At 41.1% G+C, this 19,770-nt stretch overlaps 1 protein-coding gene across 7 annotated transcripts in view; it reads right to left on the reverse strand.

The window, feature by feature from the left end:
* The window catches only part of AGAP1 (ArfGAP with GTPase domain, ankyrin repeat and PH domain 1), a 593,970-nt gene that overhangs the window by 201,377 nt on the left and 372,823 nt on the right, over positions 1 to 19,770 (reverse strand). For all 7 annotated transcript variants that reach the window (XM_073633654.1, XM_073633653.1, XM_073633655.1 and 4 more), the window contains 2 exons: positions 13,068 to 13,195; positions 8,284 to 8,439 (listed from right to left, as the gene is read on the reverse strand). In XM_073633654.1, the coding sequence (XP_073489755.1) occupies positions 8,284 to 8,439; positions 13,068 to 13,195 (284 nt within the window). The remainder of the gene's footprint in view (positions 1 to 8,283; positions 8,440 to 13,067; positions 13,196 to 19,770) is intronic.

Below are 19,770 nucleotides of genomic sequence, written 5' to 3' on the forward strand. Positions count from 1 at the left end.
TTGGATACACTGGAGGGAGTGAGTGTAGCCACCCAGAGACAGGTGTCATTTACAGGATCACTGAGGCTCGGTTCACACTAGGGGCGGCGACTTGCAAAACGACTTCTATATAGAAGTCTATGCAAGTCGCCCCCAAAGTAGTACAGGAACCTTTTTCTAAGTCGGAGCGACGCAAACGGTTCCATTGTACAGAACGGGACGCTACTTGTCAGGCGACTAGGTCGCCTGACAAGTCGTCCTAGTGTGAACCGGAACTAAGTGAAAAAGGGGGAAAAAAAGACTGAAAAAAATTGATAATTGCAGCCACCACATCCAAGAACAGGTACGCTGTATTAGAATACCATTTTTGTTTAACGTTTATACAAACTTTAAGTGCAGTAGAAATAGGCCCTAACTGTATAAATGTTTTAAAAAATATTCTTTATTTCCTTTGGGGCCCATTCACATTAAAATGCAGTGCAGGAGAGCCGCGTTCCTGCACCGCATTCCAATTGCAATGCCCTTGTGATCTGCTGCAGGGGTCAGTTCAAGTTAACGACACTCCAAATATAGGTTGTCACCAGAGCAAGAGGTATGGGGGGATTCTTCCAATAGGGACACTTGTTCCAGTGACAACTGTCTAAAGGGTTAAGTTCACACTGGCACTAAAAGAAGGCATTTGAGGGGTGTTAAAAACACTCCTCAAACTCCTATGCAAATGACACAATGGACAGCACACAGTGCTGTTTACATTATCAAAACATGAAGCATTAGCATCGCGTCAAAGCTGAAGCATCATGTCGAGTCAGGAGACATTTGAAGCCTTTCAATACCTCCCATTCAAGTCTATGGTAATGCGCCGCAACCGCACTGGCATGCGGTTGCGAATGAATTTGCAGCACGGCTGCGGGCGCATTAGTACAATGCAAATTTTAGATGGTTGTTAAAGAAGTCGGCCGCTGCATCTTTAACAACTGATGAGTCATCAGCTGTCAGTGGGGAACCCGCGCTGAATGTAAAAAAAAGAATTGCCAGCAATAAATAAATGGGGGGAAAAAATGGGGTGGGGTCACCCACACAAATTCATACCAGGGCCTTCAGGTATGGTATGGATTTTGAGGGGAACCCCACGCCAATTTATTTTATTTTTTCTAAATGGCATTGGACCCCCACCCCACAATCCATACCAGATTTTTATCCGAACATGCAGCCCGGTAGGTCAGAAAAGGTAGGGGACGAGCGAGCGCCCCCTTCACCCCAAAGCCCCAAAGCAGGGGTCAGTTCAAGTTAACGACACTCCAAATATAGGTCGTAAGCGCATTATGTTTGCCCGCACTGGATCGCATGAACCATGCGATGCAGATGCCGCATGCTTAAAAAAAATGAGTACATGCACTACTTTTGGTGCGGTATGATTTCAGCCCCTTCAAAAATAACCGGGCTGAAATCGCCCTGCACAGAACTGCATGTGAAGTGCACATTAAACGTAGAACGTTCCTGAGCGATTCACATACAGTTCCTACTGTGAATGGGCCCTAAAAGACTGTCTTTTTTTTTCAATTTGTTCAGCAAAATATCATTTAGGAATAATTCGACTTGGTGTTCTGGTGGCCATAAAGACAAAAAAAAAAGTTGTGTAATATACAGTAGATTGGACCATTCTAGATGACTTCTTACAGGATTGACATAACTTACAGTCTAACAAATTAGAGGCAGGGTCCTATGAATGGTTTAGGAGCAACTGTTCAAAATGAAACCTCTAAAAAGGTGGCCATACACAATACAATTTGATTCTACAACTTCCTTTAGATTTACCATAATGATGTATTATAAGGACACACCTAAACAATACATTCATTTTCCATTAATTCAGGTTGGCCCTTGCAATTAAAAGTTGATAGTTGATCTTAAGAAGGTTGTAAAATCAGATTTTATATTGTATGTTGAACTTAACACATGATAGGCTGACCTTGTCTTAACATCCAAGCTACAGCTGTCACAAGTCTAATGCCTAGTATACAGTACATGATGAGAATATCGGATGAATTACCAGCCGTATTTTTTTTTTTTTTTTTTTTGCGTGGTAGTCATATCGAAAATGAATAGGTTACTAAAGTTGCGAAAATTCTCGTGAGACAGAATGATATAATGTGTTGAAATGTATTCTTTCTTTTCTGAGCATGCGTGGTCTTGGTCACTTTTTTTCGTACAAATACTGCACCAGAGGTAGGCAACCTTTCAGGAGGTTGAGATCTACCTTGACAACATGGTGGAAATCAAAGATCTCTGGAGGGTGGGGGCAGGGGGGTTGTTGACCAGGCAAAAGGAAAAAACCTATCAATAAAAAAGATGGCATGATAGCAACCAATCACGGAGGCAGGTTCCCGCCCACACCCTCCATCCAGCACTATTCTGCCTCCCGCTCTCCAGTGAACATGAGAGCGGCAGAGGCTGGGAGGAGGCAGAGTCGTGTTCATGATTGACCCCAGTACTATACTAATTACACAGAAATTGTTCGATCTGTTATCTTGCGAGAATGAACTGTTGTGAACAGCGCTCGAAAGCTGCATAGATAGATTATCGGACAATCGCACAGAATGCATTTTTTTCCGTACGATATTCTCCAGGCTTGTGTACTAGGCTTAAGAGCCACTGCCAATGTCCTTTGGCCTTGTGTTAATGACATCAGTTTGAGAAGTTTCTGAGATCATTTAGAATTCATTGACAGGTGTATACGACCTTATGAGCCTCAACCCGTGTTAAGAGAGTTTTACATTCCCATAGATTTGTACGAGATTTCAAAACCCATCTGATAGAAACAAAAGCCTGACACGAGAGGACATCTGACCGATCTCACAATGGTTTCATGTCTATAGGGAGCCTCTGACCCTGCTCAACTAACTGTTATAAGGTGGAAGAAAACCTGCTGTAAATACTGCAATTTTCTCTGATATAAACTAGCATTGCTCATCTCATACTGTTGTACATGGATCACAGAACATACTGCTATTTTAAATATATTATAAATATCTAATGAGCCTTTTTTAGTTGGAGTTACTGTAAAAAAATATAGTAACCCTAGTAGGGTTGTCCCGATACCGATACTAGTATCGGTATCGATACCGAGCATTTGCCCAAGTACTTGTACTCGGGCAAATGCTCCCGATGCTTCCCCCGATACCTGGAAGTCAGCTGTGATCGGCGCGTGGGGGAGTTACAAGATTCTCCCCCAGCGGCTTTCACCAGCTTTAGTGACATACAGCGGTGATCGGTCACCGCTGTATGTCACTGCATCCTCCTCCATGCCCCCTCTGTTCCTCTGTGCCTCTCCGCTGTCCCCTGCATTCTTCTCTCCTTATCTGTCCCCCTCCTACTCCCCCTTTGTTCCTCTCTCCTTATCTGTCCCCCTCCGTACTCCCCCTTTGTTCCGCTCTCCTTATCTGTCCCCTCCGTTCTTCTCTCCTTATCTGTCCCCTCCGTTCTCCCCCTCAGTTCCTCCGTCCCCCTCCTCCTCCTTCCTTTGTGTATGGATAGTCAGCTGACTCTGTCCATTCACATAACTAAAACATTGTAATCTCCTGTGATTACGATGTGTCAGTTTATGAATGGAGAGAAGCCGCTGTCTTCTCTCCATTCATTCTCAGTGCAGCTGACGCTGCAGAGAAAGGGACTGGGGAATCTCTATCCTCTGTCTCTTTCTCTGTCTCAAGGGGGAGATATCAGAGGTCTGTTAAGACCCCTGATATCTCACCAAAGCCCCCCAAAAGGGCTGATTAAAAAAAACAAAAAAAAAACCAATAAAGAATAAAAAAATATTATTGTAAAAAATAAAAATTGTAAAAAAAAAACAAAAAAAAAACACACACACACACATACAACGTTCACCCCCCCCCCCCAAAAAAAATAGCAAAAAAAAAAACTGTCACTTGACATTAAAAAAAAAGTATCGGTAATCGGTATCGGCGAGTACTTGAAAAAAAGTATCGGTACGTGTACTCGGTCCTAAAAAAGTGGTATCGGGACAACCCTAAACCCTAGTAATCATATCATGCAAAAATGAATGCATAGAGAGCAAGCAAAATGCTTATAGTATCATCTGCCCATCTCCTTCCTTTTTCATTATCATAAGAAGGTTCTTCTAAGCAAAAGGTCCCTCTATGTTAGGGTGGATTATGCATGCACTGCTCTCTGAAGTCTATAGGTGGGCTAAACATTGCCATAGATGGCTTGAATCCAGTAAATTCCTGCTAATCTGACTGAAATCTGAGCCGAGGTAGGCCCTATAGGCACCACCTCAACAAAAGTCAAAATTTGTTGGCTGAACATTGACTGTATCCAATCAATCCAACCACTGTTCTGGTACTGTGACAGCTGCATGTGACAGCTGAGCAGCCCTGATCCTTCTCTTCTCGGTCCCATGCCAGCGTACCTGGACCCTCCCTCCTGCAGAGTGCCTCCAAAAGAAGCAGCTTGCAATGGGGGCACCCAAGCAGACTCATTCCCGAGCCGCGGCTATACATGTCTATTCACACACAGAGCCACAGCTTGGCCCACACGCCTTCCTTGTCCTTATTGGCTCACTGTCTGTGATTGACAACACAGTCAATTGTCTCAGGCAATAAGAAGAGAGACTCTCCGAAGAGCCAAGGCCCTCGTGCACATTGCAGGATCAAGATGGGGCTCATGTAAGTATTAGGGGGGCTGCTGCACAGAGGAAGTTTTTTTTACCTTCATTCATACAATACATGAAGGTAAAAAAACCCTAAGACCTTTACAACCACTTTAAGTAAGTTCTTTATGTATTACCATGAAGAATCCACTGGCGACCAGAAGACACAGAATTTGTATCTTCCACCCTCTAGTGGACACTTCACATATTGGTATAGCCCTGTGTCCATGGTCACAGTAAACTTCAGGTGGGAGAGACCTTCTTGCTGAAGTACTGGACGGCCGTGAAAACCCGAGATTCAAACTCTACCCAATCCACCCAAAACAGAGCCATTTTGTGTGAAAACACCTCTGTATGCAAGATAAACACTTGATTTGATCATTTAGTACTAGGAACATCCTTGCTGTTTTCCCACCCAAACAACATTGGTTATACCAAACCAAGGGGTGAGCACAAGGGTCGATTCTATAGAAATCCCTAAATCTGCAGTCGTTACCCAGACACAGAGGGAACTGTTTGGTCTGGACCAAGTAATTACCATTGCGCAAAAATCTACAGCACAATGATGTATCTCCCCATCACCCATGAATATGAGTGGATACTTGTGTGACCTTTATTAAATCGGTAGAGAAGCTTTGGAGGTAAATTTTCTACAGCTATACGCTTTGTGAAGCCAGCTTCCAGCAGACTATCTTTCCCAATCAGAAAATTTTGCTCTCACTATTCTGATAAACTAGATGCTCTGTGTGACAATCTCATGGCGTGTATGCCAACCTTCATCCTGGGGGAATGGACAAACACCAATTCAATGGCTAAACAAAGCTAACGGTGTTTAAAATTGGTTTAACCAAGTTTTCATAGGCCTGGCCCTTCTATTATAATGCTTAGTAAAAATAACAAAGCTAGGCTCTGTCATTTCAAATTTCCGTAGCCGTCTGGAAGGGAAAAAAAAAAAGCCTTAATCTCTACTGCCACCTGGTGGCAATCAGAATAAACTAAAGACATACAACTAATTTTAGCAGATTAAGGGCGCACACGGGTGATTTTTGCTACTACAATCGCACTACTAAAATTACCCATGATTGCCTGTCACTGATCGCTAGCAATCGCTAAAACGGTGAAGCACTGTGCTATTATTCATTATTATTATTCACCGTACTATTAATTCATTGTTATTACATGCCACAATCCATTTTTACTAATGAGCAGCGATTGCTAGCAATTGATTGCAGAGCAATCATGGATAATTATCTCACAAGCAAAAATTGCCTATATGTGCCCAGCTTTAGGACCTGTTCACACCAGTGTGTTGCAATAAAGCATACAATGCAAGGCAACAAATAAAATGGATCACAATGCACAGATATAAACTATCCGTACAATGCAGTGTGCTGTGTTGAAAAAATAAAAAGTCCATTTCATGTTTACGGACAGCTCATTCAAAATAAATTGGCAACTTAATACATAAATGAATATTAAGGAAATGATTTATTTTTAGTGGTGTGAATCCCTTTAAATGCACTTTAGCTTGCTGTGCTTGAGAACAAACGTTATACTGTGCAAATGAGCAATGAGAAAAAATAGAAATATGTAAACAACCCTACGGTAAATGTGTGGTAATAATTCCTTATATATAAATCATAAAAACGTTTATTGCAATATTCAGAAATGCATTTTATTGCAATAAACGTTTTTTTACGGCACTACACTATGGTGCCTGTGTTGCTGCTGTTGTTTCAGCATGTGAGGGATCTGAAAAGACAGGAACCCGTTGGAGGAGCCGAGGAAGTCCTGTATCTGGATAGTGTGGTACAGCAAAATAGTCCTGTGAATGCTGATTTACCCCTAGTAAGGGGAGATATTTGGTGATTGAGGTGGAAAAGGGAGAGCACATGTGAAAATCACCAATACGTGCCGGTCCACACCAGCGCGTTCTGTGAGATTGCACTGCAAATCACATGCGATGTCCGTGCAATTTCAGCCATACAGATAGTGTGGCTGATATCGCATTCGGACCAAACTCGCACAGGAACATTTTTTGGTCTGCACCAGAATCGGATCGCAAGGGCGTTCACACTCATGTGATCCGATTCATGTCCAAACTGTCAGTTCACAGTGCGATATGTGAGCTGAAATGGGGGTGTCATTAACAATGTATTGACACTCCCCGCAGTTTGCATATGGCAGTGTGAACTGCTGTGCACGTTGGGTGCAATGTGGGATTCGCAGGGTTCCCGCATCGCACAAGTGTGAACCAAGCCAGACTCACCGGATTTGTGAATCCAATTACTATTGAAATATGGACTCATTTTTTGTTTTTCAGCATGTCACTTGTTGACTTTTATATTGTATCAAAGCACATGTCACCTTTTTCATGGATGTCAATGAATTTTTGCTAGCATAGTCACTTTATCGGTTTGTATATGGTGCTAGTTTAAGGTTTACAGTGTTTTATGACTTATGTATAATTACCACCACACATTTACCATAGGGTTGTTTACATATTTTTCTTTTTTCTCATTGCTCATTTGCACAGTATAACGTTTGTTCTCAAGCACAGAAAGCTAAGGTACATTTAAAGGGATACACACCACTAAAAAATAAGCAGCGCCACACCCACTTCCTTAATATTATTTATTGCAGACTCCACCATGGTGGTGATTTCAGTGGGGGCAGCGGTTTAACAACACCATCGTATTACGTTGTCTATAGCGCGCAACAAAATTCCTCTTTTTGTCTTAAGACCCCTTTCACACTGGGGCGGTTTGCAGGCGCTATTGCTAGCGCCTGCAAACCGACCCGAAACAGCCGTTGCTGTGTCTCGGCTTTCACACTGGAGCAGGGCGCTAGCAGGACAGGAAAAAAAGTCCTGCTAGCAGCATCTTTGGAGCGGTGAAGGAGCGGTGTATACACTGCTCCTTCAGTGCTCCTGCCCATTGAAATCAATGGGGCAGTGCGGCTGTACCGCTGGCAAAGCGCCTCTGCAGAGGCGCTTTGCAGTGGTTTTTAACCCTTTCTCAAACGCTACCGGCCGGTAAAACCTCCCCACTAGCGGGCGAATACCGCCGCTAAAACGCCGCTAATAATAGTGGCGCTTTACTGTTGACACACCTCCCGCCCCAGTGTGAAAGGGGCCAAATACACAAAAAAACACAAGTTAAAAATGTACGCGCATACACTTTATTAATGCGCAAAAAACATGCATTAAAACTAAGTATTACTGCAAAAAACATTGTAAGCAGGCCTTTAATGTTTCAAAAGTATTTGGCACTGAAAAACAATTGTGAATTGATAACTTAAATCCTGCTCTTCACATATTGATGATGAAAGGATTAGCTCACATGTTGGCAAAATGGCTGACTCTGCTGTGTTATTCACAGAGTTATTGGAGCTCAGGGGTAGGTACTGAGGAGTCCTTAGTGGCCCTGAAATGTTGCATATCTGCGTGTCACAGCAAAAATCTTTATTATCTGCTTGATCTGGTGTGCTGGTGAGATTTAGCATTTTTTGTCTCTTATGGTGGTTCCATCAGTCAGTTTGTCAACTTAGCATCCGCCATAAGGTTTTGATGCTGTAAGAAAGTTCACTGGATGAAATTCTCTCTCTGAAGTAGTAAAACACTTATCGGAACTCACCGTGAACAGGTTGGATCTTCGCTTGGACTGTTTGCGCACTGAAGTTGGAGTACTGGCAGTGGGAGGTACATCAATCCTCAGCTCTTTCTGGCTAGTGCTGGGAGTAGATGGAACGGATGAAGAATAGTCACTTAGACTGCCTCCTCCATTACTGGTCTGTGCAGAGAACATAGAAAACATTATACTGGTGTGCAAGGATCATAGAACATACTGCTATGTAAAATATTTGATAAATCGCTAATGAGCCATTTTAGTAGGAGTTACTTGTAAAAACTAAATTATAGTAACCCCAGTAATCATTTCATGTAAAAATGAATGTAGAAAAAGCAAACAAAATGATTATGGTACCACCATATGGGTCTTGATTGTATAGGTAGGTAGGTTTATGTTTGTATATAATTCACCACTGCTTACTGCTACTGTCCTCATCAAAAATCAACTTGTAAACAGACCCCAGAAACAGAGCCACTCTTTCCATCAATCACAGGACTCTAATGCCTAATATACAAGATGAGAAAATTAGACGAAAAATACAGCATTTATTGCGCCTGTATGATAAGCTGATTGTACACAGCTTTTGAGAGCCTTTTTTTCTTTTTTTTTGTACACAGCTTTTGAGAATTTTTTTCTTATATGGTACCAGAATGAACAATTTATGTTTCATCAGTACAGTATTCGTCAGAAAAAAAATCGACTGACCAAGACCGCGCATGCGTGGAAATAAAAGAATGCATTACAATACATTATATCACTACTGAAGTTGTATTCTGTAATATAAGGACAGAAAATTTCATAACTTTAGTAACATCTTAATTTTCGATATGAGACTAGCATGCAAAAAAACTGATTCCAATATTCTCATCGAGTGTACGAGGCTTACCAGGCCCAAGAAAATAAAAAATAAAAATAAAAAACACAGTACTGGGGAGTGCCTGCAGCTCAAAAAGTCACCTGAATACCCTTACACCCAAAGCTGGCATCAGATGAGACCTGGATATCCACCTGGCAGAACTCAAGCCAGCCATACAAGGTGCAATTTTCTTTTCTGCAAGCCTGAATAATGATCTGTCTGAGCCACCTAAAGATGGTGGAATGAGTAGGTGGTACACCTAATGGGGACCATCCGTAATGACAAAAAGGCAATCTATCTTTCTGAGTTAATGTCTTAAAGCTCCAACCACATTCAGGGAATGAAGGGAAATTTTAATGTTATGACCTGGACAGAGGAACAGAACTGAGATATCATGGTTTAAAGTGAAGGGAAATGACCTTAGGTAGCAAGTCCTGGGCCTCAACACTACCTAGTTCCAATGCAAAAAAAAAAAACCTTTTTCAGAGGTAATGACTACAAGAAATACCACATTGTGCTTAGTAGAGAGAGGAATGTCTCTAATGAGTTCAAATTGGGGTATTTGAAGAACCAGATTCAGATCCCAAGTCATCACAAGGGAATGGACACAGGAAGCTACATGGTTGACTCCCTGTACAAACATCTTAATCAAGTAAGAGGCAGCCAATAGTTTTGACATACCACAGACAGAGCAAAAACTTGACTTTTGGTAGCACTGAGAGCCAAATACTGGCCCAGACCCAGCTGTAAGGAGAGGTTTTGTCCCACAGAGAATATTCTAGGGTGATAACCTCAAGACTAACACCAAGTGAAGTATGCCTTTCACTTCCAATGATAGACCTCATAAGAAGTAGACTTCCTAGAATTTAACATTGTGGGAATCACAGAAACAGAGATGTCCCTGTCTCTCAGAACCTGGGCTTCAACAGGCATACGATTAAAGCTAGTGGTCATAAAGCAGGAAGGTCCTTGAGGCAGAAGATCTGAAAGAGCCCATGTCTGTCAGAAGTCCCACATTAATCTGGGCCAGTCCTGAGCAATAAGAATAACTAAAATTCTATCTCTATCTCGATCCTAGAAAGTAGACAAGGAAGAGGTTTCAAGGGAGGAATGGCATACACAGGGTGTGCTGAACCCATTATTCCACCAGAACATTCACTGTTGCCAATGGAGGATCCTTTTACCTGGAGAAAAACCTGTGCAGTTTGTTGTTGAACCAGGAGGTTCACATCCAGCATTCTCCACCTGTGACACAGGTGATGGAACACATCAGGGTGAAGGGACCACTCCAGCTGCTACCGGCTAAGGAAGGTTTGCTGAATTGGATGACCCTCCAGCAGAATGGTCCAAAGCTGTATAGACAGCCAAGTCAGCAGAAGCTTGGAATATTGATTGAGAAATGAGATTCATTTGACAAAAAATGCCCCTGCACCGATAGAGTGCGCAGGATTCCTCTCCAGCACAACAGGCTGGCACCCATTTAGTAGATCTTCTAAAAGATGGGAATAAGGGGCTTCCCTTATTTCAGAGCACGATATTTTTAGCAAACAAATCAAGGACAACCTGGTTCTTGGTGTCAAACTAATTAGTCGGTACTGTGTTGTAGGGGTCTGGAGTGAAAGTGGACAACTGGGATTGCTTCAAAGATGGCCATCAGATTCCGGGCACCATAATCCTGAAAGATGGACAGTAGCATGGCACCCAGACAGGACAGCATGAGTGTGGAACTGAAGAGTTTAAAGTTTCTGCTGAGAGAGTAATACTCTGGCCTGCGTCATGACTAGGACTAAACCCAGATACTCCAAACAATGAGTCTGCTCCAGAGCTGATTTCCGAATGCTATATGTACTATCGCAATGTCTAGACAGTCAAACTTTCTCAAAGAGGTTATAGCCATTAGGGTAAAAAATGCCCCACTACTTTTTCTGGTAGAAGAAACAGGCTGATTCTCTAGTTTCAGAGTGGTGCACACTGCGTCAATGAGACCAGAAACTGCCTCTTTAAATTTGGGAGTAATGGCAGAAGACTGACTCCTTGGAGGCAAGCTCTGTCAGGAAGGACTAGTGTTACTCAGAATTATATAGCATTTCAGAGGCTACAAGCAGATCAGATACACAATCTGCAGGGAAAGGCGTAATAAGTAATTTGGACAATAAAGTCCTGCGTGACTGTAGTAAAAATCTGAGCTGAAAGGGCATAAGAGCTAGCCACACTGGGCAGGGTAAGGGAAGAGTCCTAAGATGGGATAGAGTTTAGGATCAGAGAACAACAATATTACAGAAACAACAGTATTGCAGAAACCAGCCCTATCAGTGTATGTGCTGTAAGCAGCACTGGAGTCATAGTGTATCTTGGGGGCACCCATCACAGTGGAGCTGTAAATCTTTAGCTACAATGTGGAGTAAGGTTTTGATAGAGAAAATGGTGCTAGGAAAAATAAGTTAGTCCTCACATAGCAGAAGTTAAGAAAATACATCTATCCACTTAGGACACTAGTAAAAAAATAAAATGAAGCCTGCTAGTAGCAGAAGGGATTATCCTGTTTGTCCTACAGTTTTTTTGCCTGTGTCCAATAACCTTGCAGGCAGCAGTATAACTCAAAGTGTATGAGTTATTGTGTCCCTCAAAGAATGCAAAAGAAATATTAATTATTGACCTTTTGTAAGCTTTATAAAGCTAGTCACAGGTGATGCCCGAATCGGGCTAGTAGTACACTTTGAACAGACAAAAGCTTTTTCCTTATATCCAAAGCCATATTAGAGAGATTTCCCCTTACTTACTGTCCCAGTGACAATGGTTTTACCAAATCGAAAGTGAAGGAAAATCCACAACAGTACCACAGCCAAAAAAAAAAAAAAATGACTGCAATCAGCAAAATCATCAAGCTAGGGAAGAGTCCCCCTAATGAAATTGCATGGGGAGAATATAATCTTATATAATATAATCTTACCGTTTTGGCTAGTTTCAAGGGAAAACGTAAGGGATCGGTTAGTGATGTTACTGGCACATTGACACCAGCGGCAGGATTGTTCATCTTACAGGGAGGAGAATGCTCTCTAATGTAGCCAAAGACAGCATTAAGATTAGACAAGGATTCTAATCTTTCCCTGCTCTATGCAGCACCAAACAGTTTTTGCTGGACATACTTTATCCTGCCCATAGTAATGAGACTAAAGCTTGAGTGTTTTCAGCTGGTTTATGGATCAGACAAATGCCTGCCATTGAACTATAAGGACATGAGACAGCTGTACAGGTGAGAAAAAAATGATATGATCCCTCAAACAGCACCTGGTAGAGCCACCCCTCTTCCATGCAAATAAAACTGACACTCTTCTAGTGGAAAAATAATGTTCTAATCGATCGTGTTTCCATGATATAAGCCACTCCAACAGCGCCTGGCAGATTCCACCCCACCTCCTTTCTTTGCATACAAATAAACATGACACTGAGCCAAGCATTAACATTTAAAGCAAGCCATAGATTAATTGACTTTCAAAAATTGCTTGATTCTCCATCAACACGGCGTTGATGGGGCTAAATGCCTCCCACAGTGCTATTGTATTCTGTCAGGGGGGATCCTTCCCAACCGGCAGAATATGATTGCTGCTATTGATTGCATGTAGAAAAATCTGACAGGCTGGTTGTACCCAAGTCGATCAATGGATCAACTTGGGTACAATCAGCCTGCCCATACACGGGTCTCTGCTGAAACGGGCGAATTTCAATCCATGTACGGCCGGCATTAGTGTGTACTGGGAAACTGTGGTGTTGGGGGCAGGCCAGTTACATGTGCACATAAAAGTGCTCACACACGCCTATGAACACTAAGCTTATTATGATCTACCTTCACACAGTAGTAGCTGGAAATACATCTGTTATCTTGTCATGTCAAATAAAATTATTAAATTATCCATATGTTTTAAAGGGAGTATACCTGGCTGATATGCACAGCTGACACCTGCGCCGAGCAAACAGACGTGTGGCTGGGGGAGTTTGGCAGAGACTTGCACGGGCCGATGGAAAGCTGTTGCTTTTTGCGAGTTGCCACGATCTTCTGGGCCACTGGAGACAGAACAGAACGGAGATATTGTGTCAGTTCAAAAGGTGAAAACACATGCAATAGTGAGAAAAAAAAATTCAAAACTGGGACAAAAACAAAAGGAGAAGACACAGGTTTAATAAAGTGATGAATGAGAGGGTCATTACACAGTTTCTGTGCACAGTTCTTGTATTTGGCAGCCAAGCTAGGAAATATTAGACTACACCACCCGACATCGAGCTAGGAGGATGAGATTTGCAGTGCACAAACTTTTAGCATGCTGAATAATGCAGGCCTCACATATACAATTGTAAGTAATCTGAATGTGTTGCCTGTAGCAGCCAAGTCAATATTTCCTTAATTTTATATTCTGCCAAAGAAACACAAACAAGAGAATTTGATTGGTTGTCAAGGCCAAGCCACTACTCCCTTTTTGCAAATCTATAAAAATCCGTATTACTTGAACGGACACAATGGTTCGGGGCATGCCAGGCAATATCAAAATACAGTGGAAAGCAGATTGTGGTTTGGCAGTGTATGTACACATAGCTTTAAAGGGACACCAACATGTCTTCTCAGTAAGTGCACATCCAGATCTGCTACTATGGCTCTTTTCTGATGCTAGTTTTTGATCTTTTTAAAAGATCCATTTCCATAATATATATATATATATATATATATATATATATATATATATATATATATACATACACACATACACACACACATTTTTTTTTTTTTTTTAAAAAAGATGATTTTCTTTCCCCCCATTATAAAGTATTTTTTATAAAATCCAAACAAACATGTACGTATGTATATATGTTTGTATGTGATTTTATATATAAGAAAGCATTTCCTCAATATATGTTTGATGATTGTTTTCAATGTATAAATGTGTAAATGCTCCCCCTAGTGGTCATTTCTATATCATGGCATAGGATTAGCATCCCTATTTAATGACTATTGAAATAAATTCAGGTGCTTTACATGTGGACTTCCCGAAGTGGGATATGCAGAAAAGCACAGGCACTGTGTACCGCTACTATGCAGGAAATAGAACCTGAATATGTACTGCAGAAATAAGGTTGCACCCATGTATAAACTTATTCATACACAGAAAAAGCTTTTTATAGCATAATATATAATGTTTTTTTTTTTTTCAACCCAATTCTCTCTCTTTCTCTCTATACATCATCTATATATCTAGATAGAGATACATACCTATATCTATCTAGAGATAGAGATAGATAGAGAGATAGATAGATCTATCCATACATATATATACACACACACACACACACAGTGAGGGGAAAAAGTATTTGATCCCCTGCTGATTTTGCATGTTTGCCCACTGACAAACAATTGATCAATCTATATCAGTCTATAATTTTAATGGTAGGTTTATTTTAACAGTGAGAGACAGTGAAAGACAGTACAACAAAAATATCCAGAAAAAACGCATTTCAAAAAAGTTATACATTGATTTGCATTTTAATGAGAGTATTTGATCCCCTATCAATCAGCAAGATTTCTGGCTCCCAGTTGTCTTCTATACAGGTAACGAGCTGAGATTAGAAGCACTCTTAAAAGGGAGTGCTCCCAATCTCAGCTTGTTACCTGTATAAAAGACACCTGTCCACGGAAGCAATTAATCAGATTTCAATCTCTCCACCATGGCCAAGACCAAAAGAGCTGTCTAAGGATGTCAGGGACAAGATTGTAGACCTACACAAGGCTGGAATGGGCTACAAGCCCATCGCCAAGCAGCTTGATGAGAGGGTGACAACAGTTGGTGTGATTATTCGCAAATAGAATAAACACAAAATAACTGTCAATCTCCCTTTTTCTGGGGCTCCATGCACGATCTCACCTCGTGGAGTTTCAACGATCGTGAGAACAGTGAGGAATCAGCCCAGAACTACACAGGAGAATCTTGTCAATGATCTCAAGGCAGCTGGAATCATAGTCACCAAGAAAACAATTGGTAACACACTATGCCGTGAAGTACTGAAATCCAGCAGCGCCCGCAAGGTCACCCTTGCTACAATTAGAAGAGAACTGGGCAAAAGTGTTGTGGTCAGATGAGACCAAAGCTCTTTGGCATCAATTCAACACGTTTGGAGGAGGAATGCTGCCTATGACCCCAAGAACAGCATCACAACTATCAAACATGGAGTTGGAAATATTATGCTTTGGGGGTGTTTTTCTGCTAAGGGGACAGGACAACTTCATCGCATCAAAGGGACGATGGACAGGCCATGTATTGTCAAATCTTGGGTGAGAACCTCCTTCCCTCAGCCAGGGCATTGAAAATGGGTCGTGGATGGGTATTCCAGCATGACAATGACCCACAACACACGGCCAAGGCAACAAAGGACTGGCTCAAGAAAAAGCACATTAAGGTCCTGGAGTGGCCTAGCCAGTCTCCAGACCTTAATCCCATAGAAAATATGTGGAGGGAGCTGAAGGTTCGAGTTACCAAACGGCAGCCTCAAAACCTTAATGACTTGGAGAGGATCTGCAAAGAGGAGTGGGACAAAATCCCTCCTGAGATGTGTGCAAACCTGGTGGCCAACTACAAGAAACGTCTGACCTTTGATTACCAACAAGGGTTTTGCCATCAAGTACTAAGTCATGTTTTGCGAAGGGGTCAATACTTATTTCACTCATTAAAATGCAAATCAATTTATAACTTTTTTGAAATGCGTTTTTCTGGATATTTTTGTTGTTATTCTGTCTGTCACTGTTAAAATAAACCTGCCATTACAATTATAGACATGTCTTTGTCAGTGAGCAAATGTATAAAATCAGCTGTGGATCAAATACTTTTTTCTCTCACTGTATAAATAAATAAATTACTGAAAATGTAAAATATTCAAGCATAAACCGAAAGGTACAACTTATCCCATAACCTCACCTGATATCTAACGCTCTGCTGACCCGCACCCCAGTACCTAATTTTATTTTAATTTTTTTTAATTAACAAGTAAAACTTGAATATTTTCTGTAATTTAAAAGAAAAAATAAACCTCCCCCCCTCCAACACACGAGAGCATGCTGTGCAAAGTCACTACAGAGGGATGTGCAGAGACCTCACAATGCATATCACAGCCCTAATACTTAACAACTTCTATACATAACTATAAAAATAGTTTCCTTTTAATGTTTTAAAACTAATGCAGTTACTTCAAGAACCTTTTTTTTTTTTACAATGCATTTTTTTTCAAGAGCCAATTGTATCATTTATATTTTTGACTTAATATAGTAAATGAAAAAAACCCATAAAAAAACATGAAAAAAGTATGCTATAAAAATATCAATATTCTAAAATAATGCATTCTGCAGAAAACAATGTAAAAACCAATGCTACCATCTGTGGATGCACAAGATCAAGTGAAAAGAACCGTATATAAACATGGATTTCACACATCACCATGGTAAGGCTGAGATGAGCATGCACCTTTGATGCTGACATTAAGCACTTCTAGTTTTGGAAAGCAGTGCCCCCCCCCCCCCCCATTGCCCCTTAAGCCCTGCTTGGCCAGAGCAATGAATCCTACATTAGCCATAAAACATCCCCCCCTCCCAAAACCTGACACTCTCTCCTGGCCTCCCTCCCTTTCTCGCAACATTAAAACAAATTTATCTTCATTTATGTCGCAATTACCTCTCCGGGTTGTTAATTTGCTGGAAATGGAGCTATTCTTTAATTGCTCCTATTAATGGGGGGATTTAAATGTGCTTGTAATAAGCTGTTACCTTCAAAACGGGACAAAGTCACCCACAACGTATCAAAAGAGAGCACAATTCTCTCCGGGATTTGGGGCAATCTCAGCAACCCCTCCCAGGGAAAAAAAAAAAAAAGGTGGGCTTCATGCCTGTCTGTCCTTGCAAGGCTACATATAATGAGTTTAAGTTATATATTGATCTAGAGCTTTCTAACCTTAATGGTAAAGGCTGTGAAATGTGCCAGCAAACAATCAATGCAAAATCTATTACTGTTTTGCAGAATAATGAAAAATAAAAATATATATATTTACACATACATACACAACCTATATTCCTATATTATATATATATATATATATATATATATATATACACACACACACAGGCACATGCATGTGTATATATCTCCATCTGTACACACATACTCATAAACAATATAATCCAGAACACATGCAAGTCCACGGACTCTGTGCTAGTAAAGGGATATCTGGATCAGCTGACCCTAGCACTCTCATAGTAACTTCCAGCGAAGTGTTAATTTACAATACGATTATATTAAAAAATGTAAGCTGCCTTTTCTCAGAGTGATTCTGCTGCTAAACGTCTGTTTCCAGAGGACAGATCGTGGAAATGAAGCTTCGCTTGCAGGAGAGATTTATAGCAGGAGAGAAAAGTCCTCCTACCCCTGATCTGGAGAGCTGATCCTAATGGCCCTACGTTTATGGATTTATAAGTCACTTAATAGCAAATTGTAGCAAAATAGAAGCCGAGTCAGCTGGAGACAGAGTGTCATACAAATATGCAATTAATATACCAGCCTCATATTCATGAAGGTTTTTCTTTGAGAATGTATATTATATTCGCCTGAATGTAAAGCATGCAATTGGGGCTGCTGAACGAAAGGATTCTCTGCCGACAGGAAAATCTGCATTCAGCCCAAGACCTCATGCACATTGGGATTTCAAAAAAATGGCGATTTTACAGGTGTCAAGTATTTATTTTTTTTGCCTGTAAAAAGCTCCTATATGTAAGGCAGGCCATAGACGATGCAATTTTCTTTCCGGCAGCTACAGAAAGGTAAAGGCATACCCCGCTTTAAGTACACTCACTTTACATACACTCGCGAGTAAGGACATAATTATGTTCTCCTGCCAAAAGAACACAAGGATTATTGCTAGCAGCTATCGCCGTTGGCAATAATCGCATGCTAGAAATCCAACATGCTGGTTGTACCCAAGTAGGGCTGAAACAACTAATCGATTAATCGACAACTAATCGATTATTAAATTAATCGATTACTATTTTCATAATCGATTAATCGGCCAGTAACATAATGTTGTTAAAAAAAACCAAAATTAGCAAATAAGCCTTTTATAGTACAAAAAGAGCAAATAATCTCTACTGTAAATATTACTTTCACAGTTCTACAGTAAAAAATGAACCCCTTACAGTAGTGATTATCTGCTTTTCTTGTACTATAAAGGGCTAATTTTATTTTTTTTAACCCCATTATGTTACTAAATGTCTTAGACCTGGTTCACATCTATGCGTTTTTGGTGCTTTTTGCAGAACCGCACTACAGTTCATTTACATGCTTTCCTATAGGACACATTCACATCTATGCTTTTTTTCAGCCGCTGCGTATTTAGAAAGGGTCAGGGACCCGAGGGGGACATGCAAGGAAAATAAAAAACAGCATTTTAGCTTGCACATGATTGGATGATAAAATCAGCAGAGCTTCCCCTCATTTCAGATCTACCCCTTAGATTTAGAGCGACTGCACTTCCAAGTGCACTTTCATGTGCAATGGCAGTGCAAAGTGGATTTGCCTTTCGTAAATAACCCCCTATATCTCTTCTGTCTGTCATTCTCAGAGTGGATTCGATATTTTGCTCTTATATTTACCACTGCATAGAGATATTTAAGAATAAATTGCCTTTTTTATTAAACTTTACTTATTAACTAAATTATACACGAAACTTTTTTTTAAGGTCATTAACCGATTAATCGAAATAATCGGCCAACTAATCGATTATGAAAATAATCGTTAGTTGCAGCCCTATACCCAAGTCGATAGTTAGACTGACTTGGGCACATTAAGCACAATCTATATTTATATATTATATATATATCACACATACACACGCGCATGGTTCAAATCTCAGCAGGTCCCTGCTGACCCTCCTGATTTTCCAACCATCTATGGCTGTCTTAAAGTGATAATAAAGTCAGTTTTGTTTTGTTTTTTTGTTTAAAAATAACAAACATGTTATACTTACCTGCTCTGTGCAGTTGAGCAGCTCAGATCCTCCACTTCTCGTGGGTCCCCCGGCGGCGTTCCTGGCCCCTCCCTCCTGAGTGCCCTCACAGCAAGCAGCTTGCTAAGGGGGCACTTGTGCCGAGCTGCTGCTCTGTGTCCCCATTCAGACACAGAGCCACAGCTCAGCCCCGTCCCCTTTCTCTCCTCATTTGCTCACCAAGTTTGACTGTGTCAGCCAATGACAGAGAGTCCCCGGACAGCCAAAGCTCTTGTGCATCATCACTGAATCGAGATGGGGCTCAGGTAAGTATTATGCCGTGTACACACGGTCAAGCTTTTCAGCTACAAAAGTCCGACAGCCCGTCCGACAGACTTTCGACGGACTTTTGGCGGACTTTCAACAGACTTTCTAACGACCAGACTTGTCTACACACGATCACACCAAAGTCTGACGGATTCGTACGTGATGACGTACACCGGACTAAAATAAGGAAGTTGATTGCCAGTAGCCAATAGCTGCCCTAGTGTGGGTTTTCGTCCATCGGACTAGCATACAGACGAGCGGATTTCTAGGTCCGGCGGAGTTATGACGTAAAGATTTGAAGCATG

The sequence above is a fragment of the Aquarana catesbeiana genome, linkage group LG06 (genome assembly GCF_042186555.1).
Source record: "Aquarana catesbeiana isolate 2022-GZ linkage group LG06, ASM4218655v1, whole genome shotgun sequence".
Classification (NCBI taxonomy): Eukaryota; Metazoa; Chordata; class Amphibia; order Anura; family Ranidae; genus Aquarana; species Aquarana catesbeiana.